General features: G+C 42.7%; 1 protein-coding gene across 1 annotated transcript; it reads right to left on the bottom strand.

Annotated features, from left to right (window-relative positions):
- LOC130848556 (zinc finger protein 79-like) lies at positions 1-25,507 on the bottom strand. The gene is made up of 4 exons (XM_057727014.1): positions 25,436-25,507; positions 24,813-25,056; positions 21,323-21,555; positions 1-474 (listed from the first exon to the last, which is right to left on the bottom strand). The coding sequence occupies exons 1-4, from the start codon at positions 25,505-25,507 to the stop codon at positions 1-3; spliced, it is 1,023 nt and encodes a 340-aa protein (XP_057582997.1).
- Positions 25,508-25,706: the final 199 nt, after the last annotated feature.

The following is a 25,706-nucleotide window of genomic DNA, read 5'->3' as shown; positions in this document are numbered from 1 at the left end:
TCAGCTTAAGGGTGAAGGCTCTTCACAGTCTGAACACACATAAGGTTTCTCTCCCATATGAGCTCTTTGACGTCTACTCAGTGTTGATTTCTCTCTGAAGGAATTGACACATTCATTACATTCATAGGGTTTCTCTTCTGTGTGTGTTCTCTGATGTGTGCCTTTTGATTGAAGGTTCTCACATTCATTACATTCATAGGATTTCTCTCCTGTGTGAGTTCTCTGAAGTATGATGCGCTTTGTCTTTTCTTGGGAGATTTTGCCACATTTGTTGCATGTATGCAAGTTTTTACCGGTATGAGTTCTCAGATGTTTATGCAGTGTTGATTTCTCTCCGAAGGATTTGTCACATTCATTACATTCAAAGGGTTTGTCGCCTGTGTGCGTTTTCTGATGTACATGGAAGTGTGCCTTCCTGTTGAAGGCTTTTCTGCCTTCTGTACATCCATAGCGTGTTTCTCCTACATGAGTGATCTGATGAGCAATAAGGAATTAATTCTTGCTGAAAGTTTTTCTACACTCAGGAAATTACAGATTTTCTTTCCAGTTTGAGTTATATTATGCTGAACAAAGAATGGGTCATGCTTATGACCTTTCCCACCCACATTATGGTCATGGGATTTCATTCCATTATTTTTCTCAAGCCTGCCATGAATTAATAATTTTCCATATCCATTACATTCATAACATTCTGATCTGCAAAGCCTCTGTTATGACTGAGTAAACCCAAATTATCTTGAAAACTTTTCTCATGAGTCATATATACAGGGAGTGTGTAGTGAAGAAACCACCCCTGTGCTCTGAAGAAGTGGGTTTACAAATCCATTATATTCATGACCTCTCTCGTTAGTCAAATTTTTCTCATTAATGTAGCTTGCCTCGGGTGTCTGTTTTGGTTTTTCTGGTACCTCTCCAGCTGCTCAAGCTGCCAGACTTCTAGAAAGAAGAATAAACCATACCTTGTGAATACACCTTTTATCAGAAGCAGACCTCTGCAGGGTTGACTTTTATTTTCTTCTGACTAGATACCAGTCAGAAAGAAATTCAAAGCACACATCTCCCCTATATACTGAGCTTAAGGGGAAAAAATCTCAAATTGGTCTAATAGATATTGGAACAGGAGAGTAACGATAAATATAAGTGACTTTGATTGTTTAAGAAAAATACCTTAAAATTGAGGAGAGAAAGTGAAAATAGGTTCAGGGAGCCATCGAGTAGGAAAAAAAGATTTTTTTTGAAATTGTATCAGATCTAGGATTTGGAGGGAGGGGACTCAAAATAGAATGGAAAGAGCTTTGCAGGAAGGCTGGAAACAACTGAGGTGACCAAGAGAAGAAGCAAAAGGACAAGGCCAGATTATACTCTACTTCCTTGCCATCTCATTCCAGGATTACCATAAGACAGTAACTCACAAAACTAACAATTTGGAGTTAGGGAAAAAAGTTCACATGCTTTACAAAGATATGTCTGAGCTTTAAGAGATGTCTAGCACTCACTGACACACTGGATCTTATTTTCATCATCTCCCACCTATTCATTTCTTATTTACCTGTACAACTTCAACTTGGGATTCTTCTCTCTACGATCCAAAGTCCTCTCTTCTCCAAAGAGGTAACCATATCTAGTTTAGTAAAAAGATACCCTGTAATGGGAAATGATACAAGACTTGGGCATAAGTGGACTTCAGGGCCTCAAAGTAATTAGGAAGGTACATTTTAATAAGCATAATTTTCACAGGAAAGGTGAAAATACAAACACCTTGTTCAGTCTAAGAGTGATTAAGAATCTTTAGTTCCTCAGAAATAGACTCACAGACATAGAAAACAAACTTATGGTTACCAAAGTGGAAAGGGGGGGTGAGGAGAGATAAATTAGGAATATGGGATTAACAGATACAAGCTATCATATATAAAATAGATAAGCAGCAAGGATTTACTGTATAACACAGGGAACTATATTCAATATCTTGTAATAACCTATAATGGAAAACAATCTGAAAAAAATATGTATATATATGACTAAATCATTTTGCTGTATACCAGAAACTAACACAACATTGTAAATCAACTATACATGAATTAAAAAATAAAAATAAGAATCTTTAGTTCCTGGAACTTGAGGTCAAAGTATTACTACACTTCAGAGATGGAAAGTTATTCTGTTGGGTACAATATGAATTATTCAAGGAAGCTGTCCTCACATACAGAGACCAAATGGCTATAGTTCTCCAGCATCACATCTTTGTACAGGGTTCTCTGAGTAGGGTCCAGATGATTCCACTCCTCCTGGGTGAAGTCCACAGACACATCTTTGAATGACACCAATCTCCGTAATTACACACTTCTATTCAATCAGTTTGATAGAAATTAAAATAATATATTTTTAAAATATTTATTTATTTATTTAATTAGGCTGCGCTGGGTCTTAGTTGCGGCATATGTGATCTTTGTTGTGGCATGCAGACTTCTTAGTTGCCGCATGCGGTCTCTTAGTTTCAGCATGTGGGATCTAGTTCCCCAACCAGGGATCAAACCCGGGCCCCCTACATTGGGAGCATAGAGTCTTACCCACTGGACCACCAGGAAAGTCCCAAAATTAAAATTTTTTTTAAAGAAGGGAATATTCTTAAGAGAAAAGCTACTGTTTAATCATTTCAAAGATGCCTTCTCTGAGATATTTGCAATACCTGTATCTAACACAGGACTTTTATACTATAGAAACTATAAAGGACTCCTGCAAATCAGTAAGATAAATATAAACAATCCAATAGAAAAAGATTTGAACAGACACTTCACAAAAGATGATATATAAATGGCCAATTAACATATGAAAAGGGGCTCAAAATCATTAGCTATCGGGGAAATACAAATTTAAACCACAATGAGATACCACTATATGCCAACAGAATGGCTAAAATTAAGACCAAAAACCCAAATGTTTGTGAGGATGTGGAACAACTGGAACTCTCATATATGGTGGGAATAAAACGGTACAGCCTCTTGGGAAAACATTGTAACTTGACTCATACTATTGCTGAGCATATCCCTAACCTAGGACCCAGCAAACACACTCCTAGGTATATTTCCCACAGAAATGCACACATATGTTCACCAAGAAATAAACAAGAATATTCAGAGAAGTATTATTTGTAATAGCCAAAATGGAAACATCCAGCAGCAGTAGAATGGATAGACAATTGTGATATATTTATACAATATAACAGTAATGGAAAGAAAACAAACTACCGATATATAAAATAACAAGAATGAGTCTCAAAGACATCATGATAAATGAAGAAAGCCAGACCCAGAGAATAATAATATATGATTCCATTTACATAACATTCAAGAACAAGAAAAATGATCTATGATAGTCAAAATCAGATAGTGGTTACCCATGAGTCAGGGGATAGCAAGTGAAAGGGGCATGAAGGAGGCTTCTGGGTGGCTTGACATTTCCTGTTTCTTGATTCAGGCACTGGTTACACAAGTGTTTACAATTAGTAGAAATTCGTAAAATGATATACATTATATACTTTTCTCTGTACACTATACTTCGATAAAATGTCTACCCCAAAAGACTTTCACCTAAGTTATAGTTCCATAAAACATTTTTAAAATAGTAAGACAAAGATTTAAAAACCCACAGGAGAAAGGAACAATTCACAAAATAAATATAAAAAGGAAAAAATATGAAAAGATACTCAACCTTAACTGATAGTTAAATAAACACAAACAAAAGAAAGGAGGTAGTTTTAACTATCAAATGGCAAGGATTAAAAACATGATAAAAGAATTAGAAAGGTTATTTTTATTCATTATTAGTGGAAGTATAAACTTGCACTAACTTTTCAAAAGGCAATTTGACAATGTATATGAAAGCTCAAAATGGCCCCAGGTTTTGAACCAGAAATTTTAGAAATGCTTACCACAGTATACAAAGATAGATGACAAGAAAGATCACTGTCATGCTGTGACAGAAATTACACAGAAGTCCTTGAAAATGGGGCTCATTAATAAATCATGGCATACACATATAAGAGGAAACTATGCAGCTGTTAAAAATGTCTCTTTTTAGCTCCCTTCACATTTCTGAATCTTCCAAATTTTTGTTTAAACACAAATTACTTTGATAAGACTAATTTTTTAAATTACAACAGTGATACCTGGCACACAGAGTGTTACAAGGATTAAATAAAATGTCTTAAATATAAGAATTTGTCAGAATCTAGCATGAGATATCAATAAGCATTGTTTTCCTTCCCTGCCAGGTAAAGATGCAGGATAAATAATTTCGTATTTAAGAACTCAGCCTCTGCCCTCAGGGAGAACTGAATTCAGATATTGGCATTCCCATGTATTAGATGTGATGGGTTAACCTTCAATAACTCCACCTGTAAATAAAAATAATAGTAATATCTAACAAATTGGATTATTTGGGGAATTAAATGAGATTAATCATAAAAGTTAGTTGTCTTACTGCCTGGCACATAAAAAACTTTCAGTAAATATTAACTGCTAATATTTGTATGTCAAAGTTAAAGGGTAGCTACAGGCATGGTTAGACTTTTGGATCCATGTGATGAATTCAAACACAAGTAAACAAAATAGATGTCCCTTAGAGAACAGACTTGTGTTTGCTAAGGGGGAATGGGGGATGGGGAAGGGATGGATTGGGAGTTTAGGGTTAGCAGATGCAAACTATTATATATAGGATGGATAAACAACAAGGTCCTACTGTATAGCACAGAGAACTATATTCAATATCCTGTGATAAACCATAATGGAAAAGAATTTATATTAGAGAAATGCAAATCAAAACTACAGTGAGATACCACCTCACACCAGTTAGAATGGCCATCATTAAAAGGTCTACAAATAACAAATGCTGGAGGGGGTGTGGAGAAAAGGGAACACTTCTACAACATTGGTGGGAATGTAAATTGGTGCAGCCACTATGGAAAACAGTATGGAGATTCTCAAAAAACTAAAAATAGAGCTGCCATATGATCCAGCAATCCCACTCCTCGGCATATATCTGGACAAAAGTATAATTCAAAAAGATACATAGGGACTTCCCAGGTGGCAAAGTGATTAAGAACCTGCCTGCCATTGCAGGGGACATGGTTTCAATCCCTGATCCAGGAAGATCCCATATGCCTCAGAGCAACTAAGCCCATGAGCCACAACTACTGCGCCTACGTGCCAAAGCTACTGAAGCCCACATGCCTAGAGCCTGTGCTCTGCAACAAGAGAAGCCACCACATTGAGAAGCCCATGCACCACAACAAAGAGTAGCCCCTGCTTGCCACAACTAGAAAAAGCCTGCGCACAGCAACAAAGACCCAATGCATCCAAAAATTTAAAAAATAATAAAATAAAATAAAAATAAATAAGAATTAAAAAAAAAAGATATTTTAGACTTAAAAAAAAAAAGATACATAGACCCCTATGTTCATAGCAGCATTATTCACAATAGCCAAGGCATGGAAACAACCTAAATGTCCATTGACAGATGAATGGATAAAGAAGATATGGAACAGGACTTCCCAGGTGGCGCAGTGGGTAAGAATCCACCTGCCAATGCAGGGGACACAGGTTCGATCCCTGCCCCAGGAAGATACCACATGCCGTGGAGCAACTAAGCCCATGCACCACAACTATTGAGCCTGTGCTCTAGAGCCCGTGAGCCACAACTATTGAGCCCATGTGCTGCAACTACTGAAGCCCTCGCACCTAGAGCCCATGCTCTGCAACAAGAGAGTCAACCACAATGAGAAACCTGTGCACCACAATGAAGATTAGCCCCCGCTCACTGCAACTAGAGAAAGCCCGTGTGCAGCAACAAAGACCTAACACAGCCAATAAAATAAATAAATAAATTTATTTTAAAAAAAAGAAGAAGATATGGTATATATATATAATGGAATACTACTCAGCCATCAAAAAGAATGAAATAATGCAATTTGCAACAACAAGGATGCAACTAGAGATTATCATACTAGGTGAAGTAAGTTAGAAAGAGAAAAGACAAATGTGATACATATCACATATATGTAGAATCTCAGATATGACACAAATGAACTTATCTACAAAACAGAAACAGAATCACAGATGTAGAGAACAGACTTGTGGGTTGCCAAGGGGAAGAGGGGTTTGGGAGGGAAGGATTGGGAGTTAGGGGTTAACAGATGCAAACTATTACATATAGAATGGAAAAACAACAAGGTCCTACTGTATAGCACAGGGAACTACAATATATTCAATATCCTGTGATAAACCAGAATGGAAAATATATGAAAAAGAATGTGTATATATATATACACACATATATATGTATGTGTATATATATATATATATATATATATACATACATATATATATATAACTGAATCACTGTGCTGTACAGCAGAAATTAACACAACATTGTAGGTCAACTATACTTCAATAAAAATATAATCTCTATGTCCTTGCAAGTGAAATATCTTCTATCAACAAGTATTCATTGAGCAGGGACTATCCCAGCTATGCCAGTGACTAGCTGTGCAACCCTACTGCCACTTGCTTATCCACTCTGGGACTCAGTTTCCTCATTTGTAGGATGTGAGTAATAATAGTATTCGCTTCTTAGGGTGTTTGTGAGGATTAGGGTGGTCATGCATATAAAGTGCTTAGTACAGTGCCTGGTGCAGCTTAAACTCTACATGTTAGCTCCTGTTACTGCCACTAATATTATCATTCTCACCATCATCTATATTATCATTATCATTACTACTGCTACCATTATCGATGTTATCATGTAAGGGAAAAACAGGGAGTTGCAAGACAGTTTGTATACTATGAGCAAAATTTAGCAAAATGAAGATGTATGTTAACTATATGTTTATATATGTATGTAAACATAAAGACCAAGGGATAGAGGGAGAGAGAGATAGGTGGAAATTAATCAAATTTGCCATAGAATTGGTTATCTGGGATAAGTAGTGATAGGAGATCATAAGGTATTTTCTCTTTTTAGGTTGTGGATTCCTAAAAGAATTTGAAGTGTTGGTGCCACTTCTATATCACTTTTGTAGTGAAAGGGGGGGAAATGACAAAACAATAAAGATTTTTTTTTAAGGGCAGAAGGGAAAGAACTGAATATAGTCAGGGACATCATGAATTCTGAGCTTGGAAAGGAGAAGGGCAGACCTACAGGTTTCTCAGGCTGTGCTGAAATCCCAGATGAGAAAAAAAATGTATTGGAAAATAATTAGAAAGGCATAGGGTTTACTGATTCTTCCTGACCATCACGGTTTTCTCCCTGAATTGAGCCAGAACATAAGAGGCCCTTGCGCTGGCATGGCTTTGGTTTCCTGAAGAGTTGCATCCCTTTAATTTTGCCTCAGCAGGATACCTTTGGCTGATATGAAGACATATTTTAAGTCACGCATAGAGCAATCCTATCCCTGCATTTATCACAAGATTTCAGATGTGGACATGGCTGACCCATCAGAGAAATGTCTTGAAATCTCAATGTCAGGAAATCTTTGCTTCTGATAAATGACTCACTTTCTCTATATGAGTGAGATAAATAAAGCAAGTGAGTGTGTTTCCTTCCCTTTGTGTCATGGCTTCCAGGAAGCTCAGAAAAATAACCAGAGCTTGACATTATTATGAAGGATCCTATGATCTACATATATAAATTTCAATTTTGCTTTAGTTTTGCTCTACTTCCCTAATCCTAACATTTTATGTATTTATACAGATACATTGTATAGTATAAATAATAATATACTAAAAACATAAGGCTTATTATGTGTGCCAGGCATTGTTCTAAACACTTAATATTAACTCAATTGATCTTCACAACAACCATAAAGGTGTAGGTATTACTATTACCATCATCATCATCATCCCCATTTTACAGATAGGGAAACTAAGGCACAGAGAGGTTAGAGACTTGCCTAAGCTCACAAAGCTATTAAGGACACTTTAGCTCCAGAGTCTGTGCTCTTAACCACTACTTCTTCCTTGATTCTAAGTGTCCTAACATAATTGTTAACAATGCCCACATCACTGACCTTCTGATCCAGGTCTCTGTTAACTTTTCCAAAATTATTGGCCTGTGATTCTTAAGCCAAATCTGTGACTTTGTGAATTCTTGTACCATCAATACTCCTCTGGTCTGGATCTTGTTCCTGAACATATGGAACACATTTCAGCATAAAGTTCTATTTGGTTTGATAGCAAATCAAGGCTTGTATTATATTTTCAACCATCAGTGTTACCGAACCAAACTTGGGTCTGCTTGCCTACTGTACAGCACTACTGACATCAGGTTATGGTAAAGGAAAGTATGGCATTAACTGCAGATGCCAAGCAAGGAGAAGTGGCAGCTCATGCTCAAAAGACCAGAACTCCCCATGGCTTTCAGAGAGGGTTTTTAAAGCAACATTAGGGTTGGGGGTTGCAGGGCGCATGATCAGTTCATGGACTTTCTTCTGATTGGTTGGTGGTGATAAGGTAATAGGGTGATGTTTCAGGAATCTTAAGCATCAACCTTCTGGTACCAACCAGTCTGGGGTCTAGTGCTTGTGCTCAGCATGTAGTCACCATCACTTACCTGAGTAGGGGGTTTTAGTTCCCACCAAACAACTCAAAGATATGTGTCAGATTGTTATGTTTATATCCCTTGAGGAGGAACTAGGACTGTTTTGTTACTGAACTATTGTTTCTTGACTGCTTTTCTTTTGTTTCTGCATTCTCTCACTTCCCTAATTAGTAACTGCTTGAGTCTGCTCTTTGGAATTCAGGGAAGGTCTAGGAGACTAAAGTCTTTTTCTACAAACAAGAAACAGGGGACAGGGCTTCCCTGATGGTGCAGTGGTTAAGAATCCACCTGCCAATGAAGGAGACACGGGTTCCATCCCTGCCCCAGGAAGATACCACATGCCACGGAGCAACTAAGCCCGTGCGCCACAACTACTGAGCCTGAGCTCTAGAGTCCGTGAGCCACAACAATTGAGCCCATGTGCCACAACTACTGAAGCCCGCGTGCCTAGAGCCCGTGCTCTGCAACAAGAGAAGCCACTGCAATGAGAAGCCCATGCACCACAACGAAGAGTAGCCCCCACTCACCACAACTAGAGAGAAGCCCACGCACAGCAACGAAGACCCAACACAGCCAATAAATAAATATGTAAATAAATATTTTTTTTAAAAAAAGAAAGAAAAAAGGAATGAAAAAAAGACTGAAAACAAAACAAAACAAAAAAAGAAATGGGGGACAGAGGGGCTCTTGTAGCCAGGAAGGTCACACAGGGTCCTGCTCATTTTCAATCCCCCCTCCTTTTTTTTTAATATTCCTCTATCCTAAGGGGAACAAGGGCAGGACAAGAAGGGAATTAAATTTTAGATAGAGAGGTTAATCATAAACTCGGTAGGGGAACTCAGTTTTAGGGGGACTCAGTTCAAATGCTCCTCTAGTCTCATCTTGAACCTGGGTTCCTTTCAACATTTCCACAATCAAAGACCCTCTGGGGGACTTCCCTGGTGGCACAGTGGTTAAGAATCCGCCTGCCAATGCTGGGGACACGGGTTCAATCCCTGGGCCGGGAAGATCCTACATGGCACAGAGCAACTAAGCCTGTGCGCTACAACAACTGAGCCTGGGCTCTAGAGCCCGCGAGCCACAACTACTGAGCCCATGTGCTGCAACTACTGAAGCCCACGTGCCTAGAGCCCATGCTCCGCAACAATAGAAGCCACCACAAAGAGAAGCCCACACACTACCACGAAGAGTAGTCCCCACTTGCCACAACTAGAGAAAGCCCGCGCACAGCAATGAAGACCCAATGCAGCCAATAAATTAATTAATTTTTTAAAAAGATCCTCTGTTTTAACCTTAAATCCAAAACCCTGTTAATTATTCCAGCAAGAGTTACTTGTAGACATCAAACCCAAACCTCTGTTAACTCATCTACCATTGATGTTCCTGTGACCTGATGTTGACCTTAGGCCTCTGTTAACTTTTTCATTATCAGTGCTTCTACAAGTAAAACCCATGATCTAAACCAGGACTCTGTTAACTCACGTGAAATAAAATTCACACTTTATGGCAAGACAAGAAAAATTTAAATATAAAAATTATCCTCTGCCTTTGGCCTCGTCTTTTCCCCCACCGTGCATTGTGTATCTGCATTATGCATTGACCAAACCTTCCCCATCGGCAGGAATACCTGCTCAACCATAAACAGCAACATTCTCCTAGCATCAACAAGACAAGTCCTTAAAAGATAACATTCCTTCTTGATCTTGTAAGGGGTCACATGACCTACCAGGTTGACACTTAGATCTGGATTATGTAAACTGTCAATAATATGTCATTTGATGTACAGCCTTTTGTCTCGAAAAAACTTCGTATAACTGTGCCTTGACTTCTAACTGGCGGGAACAGTTCTCAGAGCTTTCTGAGATGCTCTTCCCGGGTTATAATTCTCAAATTTAGCTCACATAAAATTTTCCAATCCTTTCTTAGATCAACTGATTAATTTTTCACCAAAGCTCTTCAACAGTCTATGATTCTCTTGTATAGATAACAAATCCTGGGCTACTGTTAACTTTTCCACCATCCGTGTTTCTCTGTATTAGATCTTAAAATTGGACCATTGTTAACCTGCCCACCATCAATGGCCCCCTACTCTAGGATTCAATTTTTCCTGTCTATTAACTCCTCCACCATCAGTGTTTTTTGCCTATGATCTTAAACCTGGGCCTCTTTTAACTATTTCACCATCAATGCCCCTCTCTCTCTGATCTAGAACCTAAGCTTCCAATAAGTCATTCACCACCAATGCCCCTCTGGTCTTACCTTGAATATGGATCTTTGTTAAATTTTATGACATCCATGTCTTTCAGGTCTGAACTAGAATCCAAGCCCTTGGGACTTGTCTGGTGGTACAGTGGTTAAGAATCCACCTGCCAATGCAGGGGACATGGATTTGAGCCCTGGGCCAGGAAGATCCCACATGCCACGGAGCAACTAAGCCCGTGTGCCACAACTACTGAGCCTACACTCTAGAGTCCATGAGCCACAACTACTAAGCCTATATGCCACAACTACTGAAGCCTGCACGCCTAGAACCTGTGCAGTGCAACAAGAGAAGCCATTGCAATGAGAAGCCTGCACACCACAAAGGAAGAGTAGCCCCGCTCGCCGCAACTAGAGAAAGCCTGGTTACAGCAACGAAGACCCAATGCAGCAAATAAATAAATAAATAAATAAATAAAATTTTTAAAAAAGAACCCAAGCCCCCCTTGTTTACTATTGCAACTGGACAGTCCTTCTGGTCTTACCTTGAACTTGGTCCTATTAAAACTATTTCACTATCAATTCCTCCTCTAATCTAGACCTCAGTCTTGGACCCACATGTTTCATTTGCTTGCTATGTCTCAGGAGTATCTTTTTTTTTTTTTTTTAAATTATTTTTTTGGGGGTACACCAGGTTCAATCATCTATTTTTATACACATATCCCCGTATTCCCTCCCTTCCTTGACTCCCCCCCCCCTCGAGTCCCCCCCACCCTCCCCACCCCAGTCCTCTAAGGCATCTTCCATCCTCGAGTTGGACTCCCTTTGTTATACAACAACTTCCCATTGACTATTTTACAGTTGGTAGTATATATATGTCTGTGCTACTCTCTCGCTTCGTCTCAGTTTCCCCTTCACCCCCCGCCCCCTCCCATACCTCGAGTTCTCCAGTCCATTCTCTGTATCTGCATCCTTGTTCTTGTCATTGAGTTCATCAGTACCATTTTTAGATTCCGTATATGTGAGTTAGCATACAATATTTGTCCTTCTCTTTCTGACTTACTTCACTCTGTATGACAGATTGTAGTTCTATCCACCTCATTACATATAGCTCCATCTCATCCCTTTTTATAGCTGAGTAATATTCCATTGTATATATATGCCACATCTTCTGTATCCATTCATTTGTTGATGGGCATTTAGGTTGCTTCCATGTCCTGGCTATTGTAAATAGTGCTGCAATAAACATTATGGTACAAGTTTCTTTTGGGAAGGAGTATCTTAATCACCTTTAGTATTGCTTTTAATGATCCTCTAGCATTCCACACTTTGGAGGTATCATTTCTTTCTCCAATACCCATGGTTGGAGTTTGGGTTATTCCCAATTTCTTGGTATTAGTAACAAGTCTGTGATGACAATTCCTAAAGTTAAATCTCTGTGAACATACATGATTATTTCTGTAGGATGAATTTCCAAAAATATAAATAGAACTGCTGGATCACAGGAGGGCAATAAGTAGTTCATATGAAAAGACAACATTTTTACCCCTTCCAATATGAAGATGCTTGCCACCCAGGTCTCTCAACACTCTGTTCTTCTCCTTGGGTCCTTTCTAAACAGGAGTAGAAAATGATATAATCCCTAGAGATATGTTTGTTTATCCTGTGCAGCAAAGGCTTAATATAGCAGGCCTGGGCTTCCCAAACCCTGCATATTCCAAACGTCTTCAGGACTGGCCCTTAACCAGCTTCTAGGCAATAATCTCTGAGTCCTTGGAATATCTTGCCTGATAAGAGCATCTTTGTGTACCTAAGATGTGAGCCGCACCAGATAGTTTATGCTAAAACCTGATTTATGTGGAAGTACATTTTCGTATGTCTGGGGCTTTGGGCCACACTGTATTGGTTTGACCTCTGGAGGGCTGGAGACTAAGTAGTTAAGGTGAGTCACATAGGTACTCCATGCCTATGTGACTGACCCCCAATAAAAATCCTGGATACCAAGGCTCCAGTAAACTTCCCTTCTTGGCAATACTTTATGCATACTGTTATACATCATTGCTGGAAAAACTAAGTGCTGACCATGCAACACCACTGGGAGAGGATAATTGGAAGCTAGGGCCTGGTTTCTTCTGATTCTGCCCTATGCACTTTTTTTCCTGTGTTGATTTTAATCTGTGTTCTTTTGCTGTAATAAACCATAATTGTTAGTACAACTACTTTTCTGAGTTCTGTGGGTCCTTCTAGTGAATCATCAAACTGAGAGTAATCCTGGAGACCCCAGATTTGACATCAGAAGTGACATTCACTAGAATGACCCTGAGTTGCTGAAATATGGCAAAAGTATTGTTTGGGAAAAGGAAGGATGAGTGGATAGGAACTGATGAACCTTTGATGCCTTGATAGCCTCCAAGTCACGCATGGTATAAAATAGCAGCTGTGCAGTTACTACAGGTAAAAGTTACCAGTGCAATTTAGAAATGACAGACCTAACTCATGAGGAGTTGCCTCACTGGATATATTAGTGTTCTCCAGAGAAACAGGACCAAAATGAACCAAATATATAAACATGCACACACACATGCTTTATTATAAGGAATTGGCTCATGCAATTATAGATGCTGAGAAGTCCCACAATATGCTGTCTGTTAGCTAGAGTTCCAGGAAAGCTGGTAGTATAAATTTCAGTCCAAGTTTGAAAGACTGAGAACCAGGAGCACCAATGGTATAAGCCCCAGTCCAAAGGCAGGAGTAGACCAATGTCTCAGCTCAGTCAAGCAGAGAGAGCAAATTCTCCCATCCTCCATGTTTTTGCTCTATTCAGGCCCTCAACTGATTGGATGGGCCCACCCACGCCGGGGAGAGCACCCTGCTTTACTCAGTCTGCTGATCCAAATACTAATCTCATCTAGAAATACCCTCACAGATACACCCAAAAATAATGTTTAGCCAAATATCTGGGCACCGGGACTTCTCTGGTGGCACAGTGGTTAAGAATCTGCCTGCTAATGAAGGGACACAGGTTGGATCCCTGGACCAGGAAGATCCCACATGCTGTGGAGCAACTAAGCCCATGTGCCACAACTACTGAGCCTGCACTCTAGAGCCTGTGCTCCATAACTACTGAAGCCTGTGTGCCTAGAGCCCGTGCTTCACAAGAGAAGCCCCTGCTCACCGCAACTAGAGAAGTCCCATGGGTAGCAATGATGACCCAATGATGCAGCTAAAAATAAATAAATAAATAAATTTACAAATATATACATATACACACACACACACACACACACACACACACACACACACACACACACATATACACACACATCTTGGCACCCAATGATTTAGTCAAGTTGTCACATAAAATTAACCATCATGGGACTTCCCTGATGGCACAGTGGTTAAGAATCCTGCCAATGCAGGGGACATGGGTTCAATCCCTGGGCCAGGAAGATCCCACATGCCGCAGAGCAACTAAGCCTGTGCGCCACAACTACTGAGCCTGTGCTCTAGGCACACGAGCCACAACTATTGAGCCCACGTGCCACAACTAACGAAGCCTGCATGCCTAGAGGCTGTGCTCCGCAACAAGAGAAGCCACAGCAATGAGAAGCCTGTGCACTGCAAGGAAGAGTAGCCCCCGCTCCCCACAACTAGAGAAAGCCTGCGCAGCACCGAAGACCAAATGCAGCCAATAAATTTTTTAAAAAACACATAAATTAATTTTAAAAAATTAACCATCACACTTGAAATATAAGGATATGCAAAATAACAAGAAAGAAGCTAAATATACAATCTCTTGGTTATTACTATCTGTAACCACTAAAATGAAAGTAGAGAGTTGAGGTAGCTTCTGACACTGTGCCAACCTCAGATTTCAACTGGTCTGAGCTATAGCTGCTAGCCTCAGAGCCACAACCAAAGGAGAAAAGAATATGACAGAATACCAGATAGTATCTCTACAACCTCTGGTCACCAAGAACGCAGTGCAGGTGGCAGGGGAGCAAAAGCAAGAAACTACTGACACGAGGGGGTACAGAGTGAAGTAGTGCTGAGAGTTTCGCTAAGCTGCTCCATGGTTTTGCTGCCTCAGCATCCATTTTGTTTGGCCAAGCAGCCTGCAAGGGCCTTAAACTGCCACTAGCCTGCTCATGCAAGCACATGCACTAGATAATAGCCCACAGAATCACAAGTAAATGTAGGTTCCTGATATGACTTCCTCAAGAGCCCTTGTGATAAACAGTCTCCCTGCCTCCTAGGACCTTCTCTTTGTGTAACCTTTAGATAAGACCCCTGTGAAACTTACCAAAACCCCACTCTTTTTGGTTTGAGTTGACAAATCCAGCCTTAGCCTGGAAACCCTAAAGCACTCTACCCACCGACCCTAATAAAGGCATGTGCCCAGGTCTTGTCTCTCTCTCCACCTGCACCCTGCCTTGACCTCCCCATGTGGCCCATATAGGTGTACATCCTCCAGGATATGTGAAGAATAAATCTCTTTATTTCAATTTATTTGTTGAATCTAGACTCTCCATTCAGCTCCCCAGGGCTATTCAATAAATCTTAATTTAACAAAGTCATAAGAAGGTTTTAGTTTGTGAATCGGTATCATCAGCCTCCCTTTACGCATTTTACAGATGCTAAGAAAATTAGGGTGATTTACAAAAGAATGGGGAACTACAATAGGGAGAGTAAAAGGACTTTTCCAAGCAGGCTGAACAAATATCTTTATATACATCTTTATATGTAAATCTTTAAACAGTTATTAAGAGGGGGCTCTGCTGCCTGGCTGTGTACACCGCCCTGTAGCAACCGAGGTGCTGGGGCTGGGGCAGGGTGATCTTAGACCTACCCCAACGTTGTGACCCTGCCACGTGCCTGCCCTCATTCCTCAGACTTTATCCAGCCCTGGGGGCCATTGCTGAGAGTAAGTAATGGGATGGTCGCCAGCGTGTTTTGAGCACTTACACATGCCAAGCCCTGAATTTGGTTCAGTGATTTAACTCTGTACTAGCACTGTGACGGCGCTTCACACCCATTTTACAGATGCTGAAACTGAGACTCACAGAATGTTTTGTAATTCTGAGACGTGGAGTAACAGTGGAGCAAAACGGAGCATAGAGGAAGGTGGGTAAGACTCGAACTTCACTAGAAATAGGCTTTGTGGGGAGAGAGAGGGATTGCCTGGGAGTTTGGGATTGGTAGATGTAAACCATTACATTTAGAATGCATAAACAACAAGGTCCTGTTGTATAGTGCAGGGAACGATATCCAATCTCCTGGGATAAACCATAACGGAAAAGAACATTAAAAAAGAATGAAAAAAAAAGAATGTATATATATGCATAACTGAGCCACTTTGCTGTACAGCAGAGATTGGCACATTGTAAATCAACTATATTTCAATTTTTTTAAAATCACAAAAAAGCAGTTATTAAGAAATGGGGTTAATAAATTGGACATTGATGGCGCCAAAATCAAGGCATTAATGCAGCTCCATTGGACACTGGGTGGACCAATGGGGCCCTCTGCTGTTCCCCCAACATTGAAATGCCCTAAACGAACCCACTCTATTCTCCCTAATTAGAGGGATTTAAAAAGCCAGAAGGCAAAAGTAACAAAGGGAAGACTGACCTTGAGTTGCTGGGGGTGATGGTTTGATGAGGGTTGATGAAGGAGCCACAAGATCCCTTGAATTGACCCTAGGCCTGGGGATCCAAGGCCATGTGCACATGTGTAAGTGAAACAGAGTAAAACGGCCAGGGTAGAAAAGAAACTCTCTGGGACTCCTTGACATGGGAGACCAATGCACAGTTATTCCAAAATCTGTTGGTAAAGTCCTAACAGGCGCTACAGTTAGATTGGGAGGATATAGGGAGGCAAGAGTTGATAAGATTAAGATGAAAGTTTGGATGAAAATTAAAATGTGTGAATGGACTTTATGTGAAGTGGTTGCATCTCCCTTACCTGAATGTATTATTGGGATGATATCTGACCGGGGAACACTTCTCCTATGTAGTATTGTAAAACAGAAGGCATGTAAGTTCACCCTCTGGCCAGTAGTAATTGAACATGCTAAATGGAAACTTACAGAATTGCCAGAGCTCACACAGGTTGTTAATTTGAAACAGTATAGAACACCTGGTGGACAAAAAAAGATAGACTGGAGCTTATGGGAAAGGTCCATGAGTGCTACCCAGTGGTGACCACTAGAATTTTGGACCAGAAAATTTCCAGGCATGGCAAGTACAGTAGACAGCAGCTGAGAGACAATTACTAGCTTGCTATTAGGCATTAATTGAAACTGTCCTTATGACTGAAGGATTTAAAATAATGTTGAAATATGAAATGCCTATAATGTCTTGGTTAATTTCAGAAAAATACTCCAAGAAGAGAGGCAGTGCCCAAAAGAGTTCCATGACAGAATGGAAATGATTTCCATAGGAACATGCTACCAGAGGAATGCAAGACATCATATTCACAAGTAGGCAGACTCTTTTTCTTAGGGCTGACTTTGAAATCACCTGAGGAGTTGCCAAATCCTATTGCCACAAGGGTGGTGTCCGATGAACAGCTCTCTATTTAGTATCAGAAAGCTACTTAGTTTACAGATGGCAGTTCCAAAGTGGACAGATAATATCCTGTTTGGAAGGCCACCACACTACAGCTGACTCATATAAAGACTCCAACTGAAGAAAGCAGGGACAAATCAATTCAGAGGTTTGAATTGCCTGCTATTTTTCTTGCAATAACGGAAGAATTGAACAAAGAGCCACTACGTTTTGAGTTTTTACCGACTAATGGGTTGTCGCCAGTGGCCCGTCTGTATGGTCAGGCAGATGAGCAATAGAAAATTGGACTATTAAAGGGATTCTCCATTGGGGCACAGCCCTATGGAAAGCACTAGGGGAATTTTTTTAATTTTTTCATCTTTATTGTAATATAAGTGCTTTACAGTATTGTGTCAGTTTCTGCTGTACAACAAAGTGAATCAGCTATATGTATACATATATCCCTATATCCCCATATCCCCTCCCTATCCCACTCCTTTAGGTCTTCACAAAGCATCAAGCTGATCTCACACTAGGGGAATTTAAACGGTGCTGTAAAGTAGAACATGCTGATACCCATCAGAAGAACCCCTTTACAGGAGCCAAAGGATTTGGCAAGTGGATGTCCTGATATGCTTGCTTGAGGTAGCCACCTGAGTCCGTGAAATGAATGGACATAGGAAAAATACAGCAATGCAGGGATGAGCTGATCACTGACATATTCCTCTAGCATCCACTGAGACACAAAAAGTCAACCAGAACTGTCCCGTCTGGCAAAAGAGGCAGAGACTTCAGATTCCCAGTATGTGTGAAGGCCCCACACATAGCTGGCAAGTAGACTGTGTCCGAATTCTGCTGGTAGTTCCAGGAGGCTATAAATGGATCTTTTCTTAACTGAGCTATAATTGACATATAACATTTATGTAAGTTTAAGGTGGACAGCATGTTGATTTGATACATGTATATGTTGCAATATGATTACCACTGTAGCATTACCTACAACCTGTATCGCATCACATACATGAGTCTTTTATAAATGAGTCTGGACAGGAAGAGACACTGTACTGGGCTTTGCACACTCGGTGGTGGTAGATGCAAATGCTCAGAATACTATAAAAGGAGGGACTTCCCTGGTGGCACAGCAGTTGGGAATCCACCTGCCAATGCAGGGGACACAGGTTTGAGCCCTGGTCCAGGAAGATCCCACATGCCGCGGAGCAACTAAACCCGTGCGCCACAACTACTGAGCCTGTGCTCTAGAGCCCCCGTGCCGCAACTACTGAAGCCTGCCTTCTCTAGGGCCCACGCACCGCAACGAAGAATAGCCCCCACTTGCCACAAATAGAGAAAGCCTGCACACAGCAACAAAGACCCAATGTAGCCCCCCCACCCAAAAAAAAAGAATACTATAAAAGGACTGGAATAGGAGCCACTGTTGCAATTGGGACCACTGAATTACATTTTTTCAAACCAAAGAATGCACTTTACAATTCATAGTGTCCGAAAATGAGCAAAGAGATATCACATTAAATAAACGTATCATGTTGCATATATAGCTCAGAGTACTGGTTTGATAGAGACCTGGAACAGGCAGATGTCTAAAGTGGGGGATATAAAGGCATGAAGAGCTGGCTTACACCCCTTCATGAATGTATGCTCACACTTAACATGATACAGGCCAAGGGAGAGTCCCTGCTTGATAGATTCCTCCACTTTTCTGTGAGGTCTGAGGCAGAGAGGGCAGGGAAGATGCTGTTACCACTACACAATTCTTTCCCCGCAACACCTCAACTTTCTTCTTTCCGACCTGATGCAGTGGTCCTGGGACCAAGGCTACAATTGCAGGTGCCAGAAGCAGGGATGATCACTAAATGAGAAACTGTAATGCTAACTTTAAACTTTTATGCTAGAATTCTGGGAATTCCCTGGTTGTCCAGTGGTTAGGGCTCTGCACTTCCCCTGCAGGAGGCACAGATTCAGTCCCTGGCTGGGGAACTAAGATCCCTCCAGAATTCCTAAGGACCTAATTGGGTGAGTTGTGCCTTCACCTGTTACATAGATAGGTCAAAGATGGCCTTTGTGTGTTGGCCCCTGGGTTGTTTATTTCTTCACTGCAGACACAGACCCAGTAGCTCAAAAGCCTGCTGATGCCCACTTAAATTTGTACATGTCCAATTATTTTATGAAAAGCCCAAACAAGCAGATTTTTCACTATTTAGAGCCTACCTGCTTTGTATACTCCGTGAAAGCTCATCCTACACCTGCTGGCAATAGACAAGGTAAGCCCCAGGCTGTAAAAGACCCATGTTGCTGCTGCCTCTCAGAGTTCTCTGACCCAGAGACTCCCCACTTTGCTGCTAAGTGACATCACCTAGACACATAAGCTCCCTCTCTTAACCCCCTAGCCCCCAGCAGTTCCTTTGCCCTCCTCCTCTTAGTAGCAACTCTCCCGCTGCACAGAGGCACTTCCCCAGCCTGCAAACCCAATAACGTTCGTGTGTACTACTGCCACCTTGTGGTCATATTTTTTTCTTGCTAACCCCTAAATACCTCAAACCCCTACAAGCGGCAATGAGAAGGGGAGAATTTCTGGAGATGCTTAGGAAATAGACATGGAGGTTACCCAGTCAGCAGGAAAATCAATTAGCAAAAATCCTGGATGGCTTCAAATGGGTGGGATTCAAAATTTGGAATGCAACTGCACCAGTTCGGCTTGGCACTGCTCTGTGAGGTTTTACACTCTATATTTTGGGGGGTATCCTCCTGTGCTTCAATAGCCTGGCCAAGCGATAGCATCAGTATTTGAGTGGACACATGCCACCAGAACTAATTTGAGGGGGTGGGGCCAGAAGGGCCCAGCTGCATGGGGTAGGAAGTCAGCCTGCCCACCATTAGGCAGGTGGTGGACACTGTAAGACCTGTGGGCCTGAAAGAAAAGGGGGAGAGGTGCACACCCCTGGACTGAGGGGTGGATATCCTTGACTCCATAATGGGCTATAATGGAAGGAGCTCCCTGACAATGGACAGCGATTCAGGGGTACTCTGTGACGAGAGGACATCCTTGTCGCTGGGGACCACTATGGCAGCTAAACAAGCCTATAAGGCAGACGTATTAGGCCAAGGTTAGTCCCATAAGTGCAGCTGGGGGAGGCACCTTTGCAAACAGCTAGCCCGACTCTGATGCTGTTGCACTTAGATCTGCTGTTAGAGGTGGCATCATTCTAGCCCCTCCCTGGAGGGGTATCTGGACCCCAACCCTTGGGCTGAGGTGGCTAAAGCATTTACTTAAAGTGACAAAGACAAGGAAGTTATCTTCCTGCCTCTCCCAGGACTCCTAAACAGGGAGCCATCCTGCTGAATGAGAGAGGCAAGCCAGAACTTCCTCTTGGTGGCTTCTCACCAGGACACAGCCTGGAGAGGAGGTAGGAGCTTACACTCACTGGAAGACCAGATGGAGGGAAGGACCCTGAAGAAGATGACTGGTGCCCTCTAGAGGCCCAGGCAGCACGATGCCCACACAGTTATGGTGAGGAGAATCTACCCTCCGCCCAGGACCACCCGCAAAAGAATACAGACAGAAGAGACAGGAGGGGAAGGTCAAAAAGAAGGGACAGGTTCTCACTTGAGGAAAGAAACACATCCCCTCCCTCCCTGAGGCCCAGTCCTTCCTTAAGGACAGAGCCCAGAAACCAAATGAAAAAGGGGCTGCCTGGCTGTATAGAATGTATCAGGCAGAGAGTGAGAATTCCACCTAACAGGGTCTGGAATTAAACAATTGGCTGCCACAGAATCAGTGGAAAAATGGGTCCCTGTTAAGGGATCTTGCACAATTAGTGAGGAAGGGGAGAAGGACCCCCAGAGGTGGCTTTGGACCATGGTTAACATATACCTCGTTGATATGGATTTTTTTTTTATGGCTTGGAGGGCCACCCACCTCACATGAGGCCTCATAATTACCTGGGCAGGCTGTCAATGGAAAATACCGGCTGAAACCAAAGATCTCCTCCATCAGCTAGGGATGCTGGAGTGGGCTTATCAGGTAACAGATGGTGTGCAGCAGGATGACTGGGCAAGTGGGGGGAGGGTGCATAGAGTTCTGAGTCCACAGAGTTGTTTCTCGGAGGGGCTCCTGACAAAGGGAAGTCCTCTTTACTGGCAATGATGGTTAATGCGAAAACAGTTCGAAAGTCACAGCTGCCCTTGGATTTAATAGAAACTCAGGAAAGACAAACTCAGGTCCAAGTGTTTAGGCCACCTGGCCTAAATCAAAATTACTATCGAGAGTAAAGCTGCCCCCCCTCCTAAGTCAAACAAACCTACAGCTTGGCCTCTGCTTAAGCGTGAACTCTGAGAAAACAAGACAGGTTATATATTAGTCAGAATTCTCCAGTGAAGCAAAACCAATAGGATGTATATATAAAAAGAGGTGTTTTTTTTTTTCATAAGGAATTGGCTCACAGGGTTATCCTGGCAAGTCCCAAGATCTACAGTCCTCAAGCTGGAGCCCTAGGAGAGACCATGGTGTAGTTCTAATCCAAAGATTTGCTGGCTTGAGGCCTACGAGGAATCAATTTGAACCCCAAAGCAGGAAAAAAACAAAGTGCTAGCCCAAGGGAGTCAGGCAGGAGGAAATTCCCTCTGCCTTATGGGGAGGGTCACCTTTTTGTTCTATTCAGGCCTTCAGCTGATTGGATGAGACCCACCCACACCAGGAAGGGTGATCTGCTTTTCTCAGCCCACCGATCCAAATGTTAATCTCATCCAGAACCTTGCAGACAAGCCCAGAATAATGTTTGACCATATGTCTTGGCACTCATGACCCAGTCAAACTGCCGCATAAACTTAACCGTCACAGGTTATATTGAACCCTAAGGGATTGTAGCGTCTCAAATTGGAGGTTCTCCGATAAATCAGTACAGCAATAGTACTTACTAGGGTTAGATTACGGGCTGCGGCAGCCTTCCCTTTCACAGGCAGCCTCATCTTCAGTACTTGCCTCTGGTCTCTACCAGTGGCCAGGACAGCCCCAGCACAGGGATCCAGCAGTCACAGAAGTGGGGCCCTGCCTGGAAGACAATCGCCCTTGTATCACATCAACTGTAGTTTGGGCTCCAGAACACAAACACACTGGCTGGCTCTGTTGGACACAGATGCTCAAACCTTCCTAATCCCAGGGAGCATACATGCTTTAAAGGGACCCCCCCCCCCCAAAGGAGGTGACTGGCTTGAGAGGACAATTAATTAAAAGGAAAATTACCCACTTAACTATTAAAATTGGCCCAGATTTGCTAAAGGATGTCTTTCCTGGTTGTTCCCTTCGAGACGATCGCTGTTCCCACTACCGGACCGGCTCAGTCAGCAGCCAACTTCATGGAACAAAACCAAGGCTTTTACTCTATTGGTGGGCGCCACCCAGCGGGAACCAGTTACCATTCCATTATTGGTTTGGGTGGTAAATACGCCATAGTACAGGATATGACAAGGCACTGAGGACCAGGCAGTCACAACCCTGATTGAGCACCTCACTGAGAGGGGATGGGCAACTGTCTCCCTCCATAAAGTACAAGGCCCCTACCAATCTGTTAAATGCGGTGAGGGCTACATTCAGAACTGAGAAGGGCAAACTATTCCCAATCCAATAAAATAAAAGCTCCTACTGCACCAACCTCCCACATCAGCAAGGAGGCCCAACATTTGGTAGAAAAATTTGGATTCTGATACCAACACATTCTCACATCTACTATTTGCTAGGCCCTATCTACATATTGAGCCACCTGTAAGTCTTCCATTTTGACTGAGGACTTGGGCTACAACAGGCACTGGAGAAACTAAAGGAGGCTATCACTTCAGCTCTCCCACTCATGCCCCGAGGATAGGACTTACATTTAGAAGTTTCTGCTCCCACCCCAAAATTTGCTTCCAGGCGACTCTGGACCAAATGGACAGGCAGACCTCTACCCATGGGCTTTTGCTGTAAGGGGCTCTTAGTTTCAGCCCAAACGTATTTGCCACTGGAGAGACAATTTCTAGCAGCATACAGGGCACTTATGGAAACGGAGGCCCTTCCTGGGGCAGAGCCAGTTACCCCACAGACCGAGATTCCTCGTATGCCCTAGGTAATGGAAAAAAACTCCCCATAAAATCAGATCTGCATCAGAGGCCCCCTTATTAAAGTGGAAATGCTATCTACAGGGTCGAGCTAAACCCAGCCCTATTGGAGTGTCACAAACTCCATGAGGAAATAACCACATACCTGCCACTGAGCCTAACTCACCTTAACTCCAGAAATGCCTCTACCCCTTGCTCAGTGGGGACGGGAGGGAGGATGGTCAGCACCCTCAAAACAAGAAAAGCAACAGTCTTCCTTTACCAATGGAGTGAGCACAGAGTGTAAGGGACCAGACAATAGACAGCCTCAGCCTGTCACCCCCAAATCCATATGGGGCACAGACCACAGTGCCCAGTGGGCTGAGCCACTATAATAGCCCTAGCAATAGATTATGCCTTTAACAAACATTTTCCCACCGTTCATACTTTACTGACTCCTGGTTGGTGTTCACCAGCTAACTACTTGGTCAGGACTTTGGCAAAATCAGGGATGGAAAATACAAGCCAAGACACTTGGGGTAAAGAGCTGTGGGACAAATTGCCACACTGGCTCCCGCTCTGCCCATCTGGGCGCATCACACCTCGGCTCATACCAAACAAGACACAGAGGAGGTGCTCTACAACGCCAAGCCTGGTGAACTAACTGAACCACCAAAGCAGCTGGGGCTCTGGAAGGAGGGGGAGTCTCAGACCTGTGGGAGGAGGCACACGAGAGGTCAGGGCTTTGGGGCATCATGGGGTTATGAAAATGGGTTGTTAGTAGAGGAGTCAGCTCAGCAGGGAGACAAATCATTAGGGACTGTACCAGAAGCCAGAAATCTACACATTGGGCCTACATCACTGGAGCGGACACTTACAGAGGAGGAGGGCCACATCAGAGATGGCAAACTGATTTCATTGGGCCTCCCCCGGCAGCAGCAGGAACATATATGTTAACACATGGTTAACAGTGGTGGATGCCCACACAGGCCTTCCATTGCTGCCTCTTGTGGGGCCCCAACCTTTGTTAATGTTACTGAAGCGTTAATACAGCATCCTGACAGCCCCTGGGAGTGCTGCCCTTACACAAACAGATCAAGGCTCCCAGTGCAAAGCGATGCAACAGTGGGCATTACAAAATCACATTGTGTGAGTTTTCACCCACCCCATTGTCCTACAGCAGCAGATGTCATAGAAAGACATCTACGGTATTTTAAAACAAGGGCTCCTGAGAGAACCTGGAGGAAAATGGTCCCCCAAGTTCAAAAGTGCAGACCTACGACGTAACTGCACTATACTAAAATTCACAACAAATGTAGTGACCACCCATAGAAATGCTGTGACCTCTTCTGGTGGACACATCCACACTGGGCACAACCCACTTACCAATTTTCATGGACATGGAAGCCTTGTGTACTGCCCACAGCAAAGGAACATCCACCTGGTGCTGCCACCTTTTTCCCTTCTCCCTCATAAAAAATCCAGAGCCTAGCAGCCACTTCCCCCCGATCCCGACGGGGACCTGCCGTGGACCACCAACTCTGGGACCATACTCAGCGTGCTTCTGCTCTTCATCCAATGTAAGCTGAGCAAACCACTCACCACCATCTGGAGAGAGAGGCGTCCTCACCTTCTGCCCACATACTCCGCTAAATCACCATAGAACAATCTTGGACCAGCTCCCAACACCCAGGAGGTGGAACTAATAACACCATTTGGACACTACCCAAGGGACAAGCAAAGCTCATACTGCTGCCCACAGATGACCTCTGACTTTTACCCCTGTTCTGTTGCCGTGCCTCTTCCATACCTGAGAAGTTCCTCCCTTCACCAGTATCGACTACACACCCATTGATGGATCACCCTCCCCTGGCAAACTACACCCTACTGTTGACAAGGTCTGGAAACAACATGCCACATGCACAACACGGAGAGACACACAACATGGATCAGGATGGGGACCACGGGAAGCAGGCTGTTGGCCATTCAGCCTGGTCAGTCCTACTAACCTGACCACAGACACCACCACTGAAGCGTGCACTCTTCCTCCTTCCATCTCTACTACTACCAGCAACACCCATTCCGGCTAAGCCAGACTCTAAGATATGGTTTGTGACTCACAAGTGCCTTCTAATTCTGTGGGTCAACTCTTACTTCAAATATGTGGCCAATCATGGGCTGAGCGCATAACCAATTGAGCTGACTCAGGTGCTGAGAATGAGGTGGATAACATGCCCGTTTACTTGGCTATAACATTATAAGCTCCTATTAACACCACCT

The sequence above is a fragment of the Hippopotamus amphibius genome, chromosome 3 (assembly GCF_030028045.1).
Source record: "Hippopotamus amphibius kiboko isolate mHipAmp2 chromosome 3, mHipAmp2.hap2, whole genome shotgun sequence".
In the NCBI taxonomy this organism is placed as follows: domain Eukaryota; kingdom Metazoa; phylum Chordata; class Mammalia; order Artiodactyla; family Hippopotamidae; genus Hippopotamus; species Hippopotamus amphibius.
Note: the sequence above shows the minus strand (reverse complement) of the source record. Positions and strands in the feature narration are given on the sequence as shown.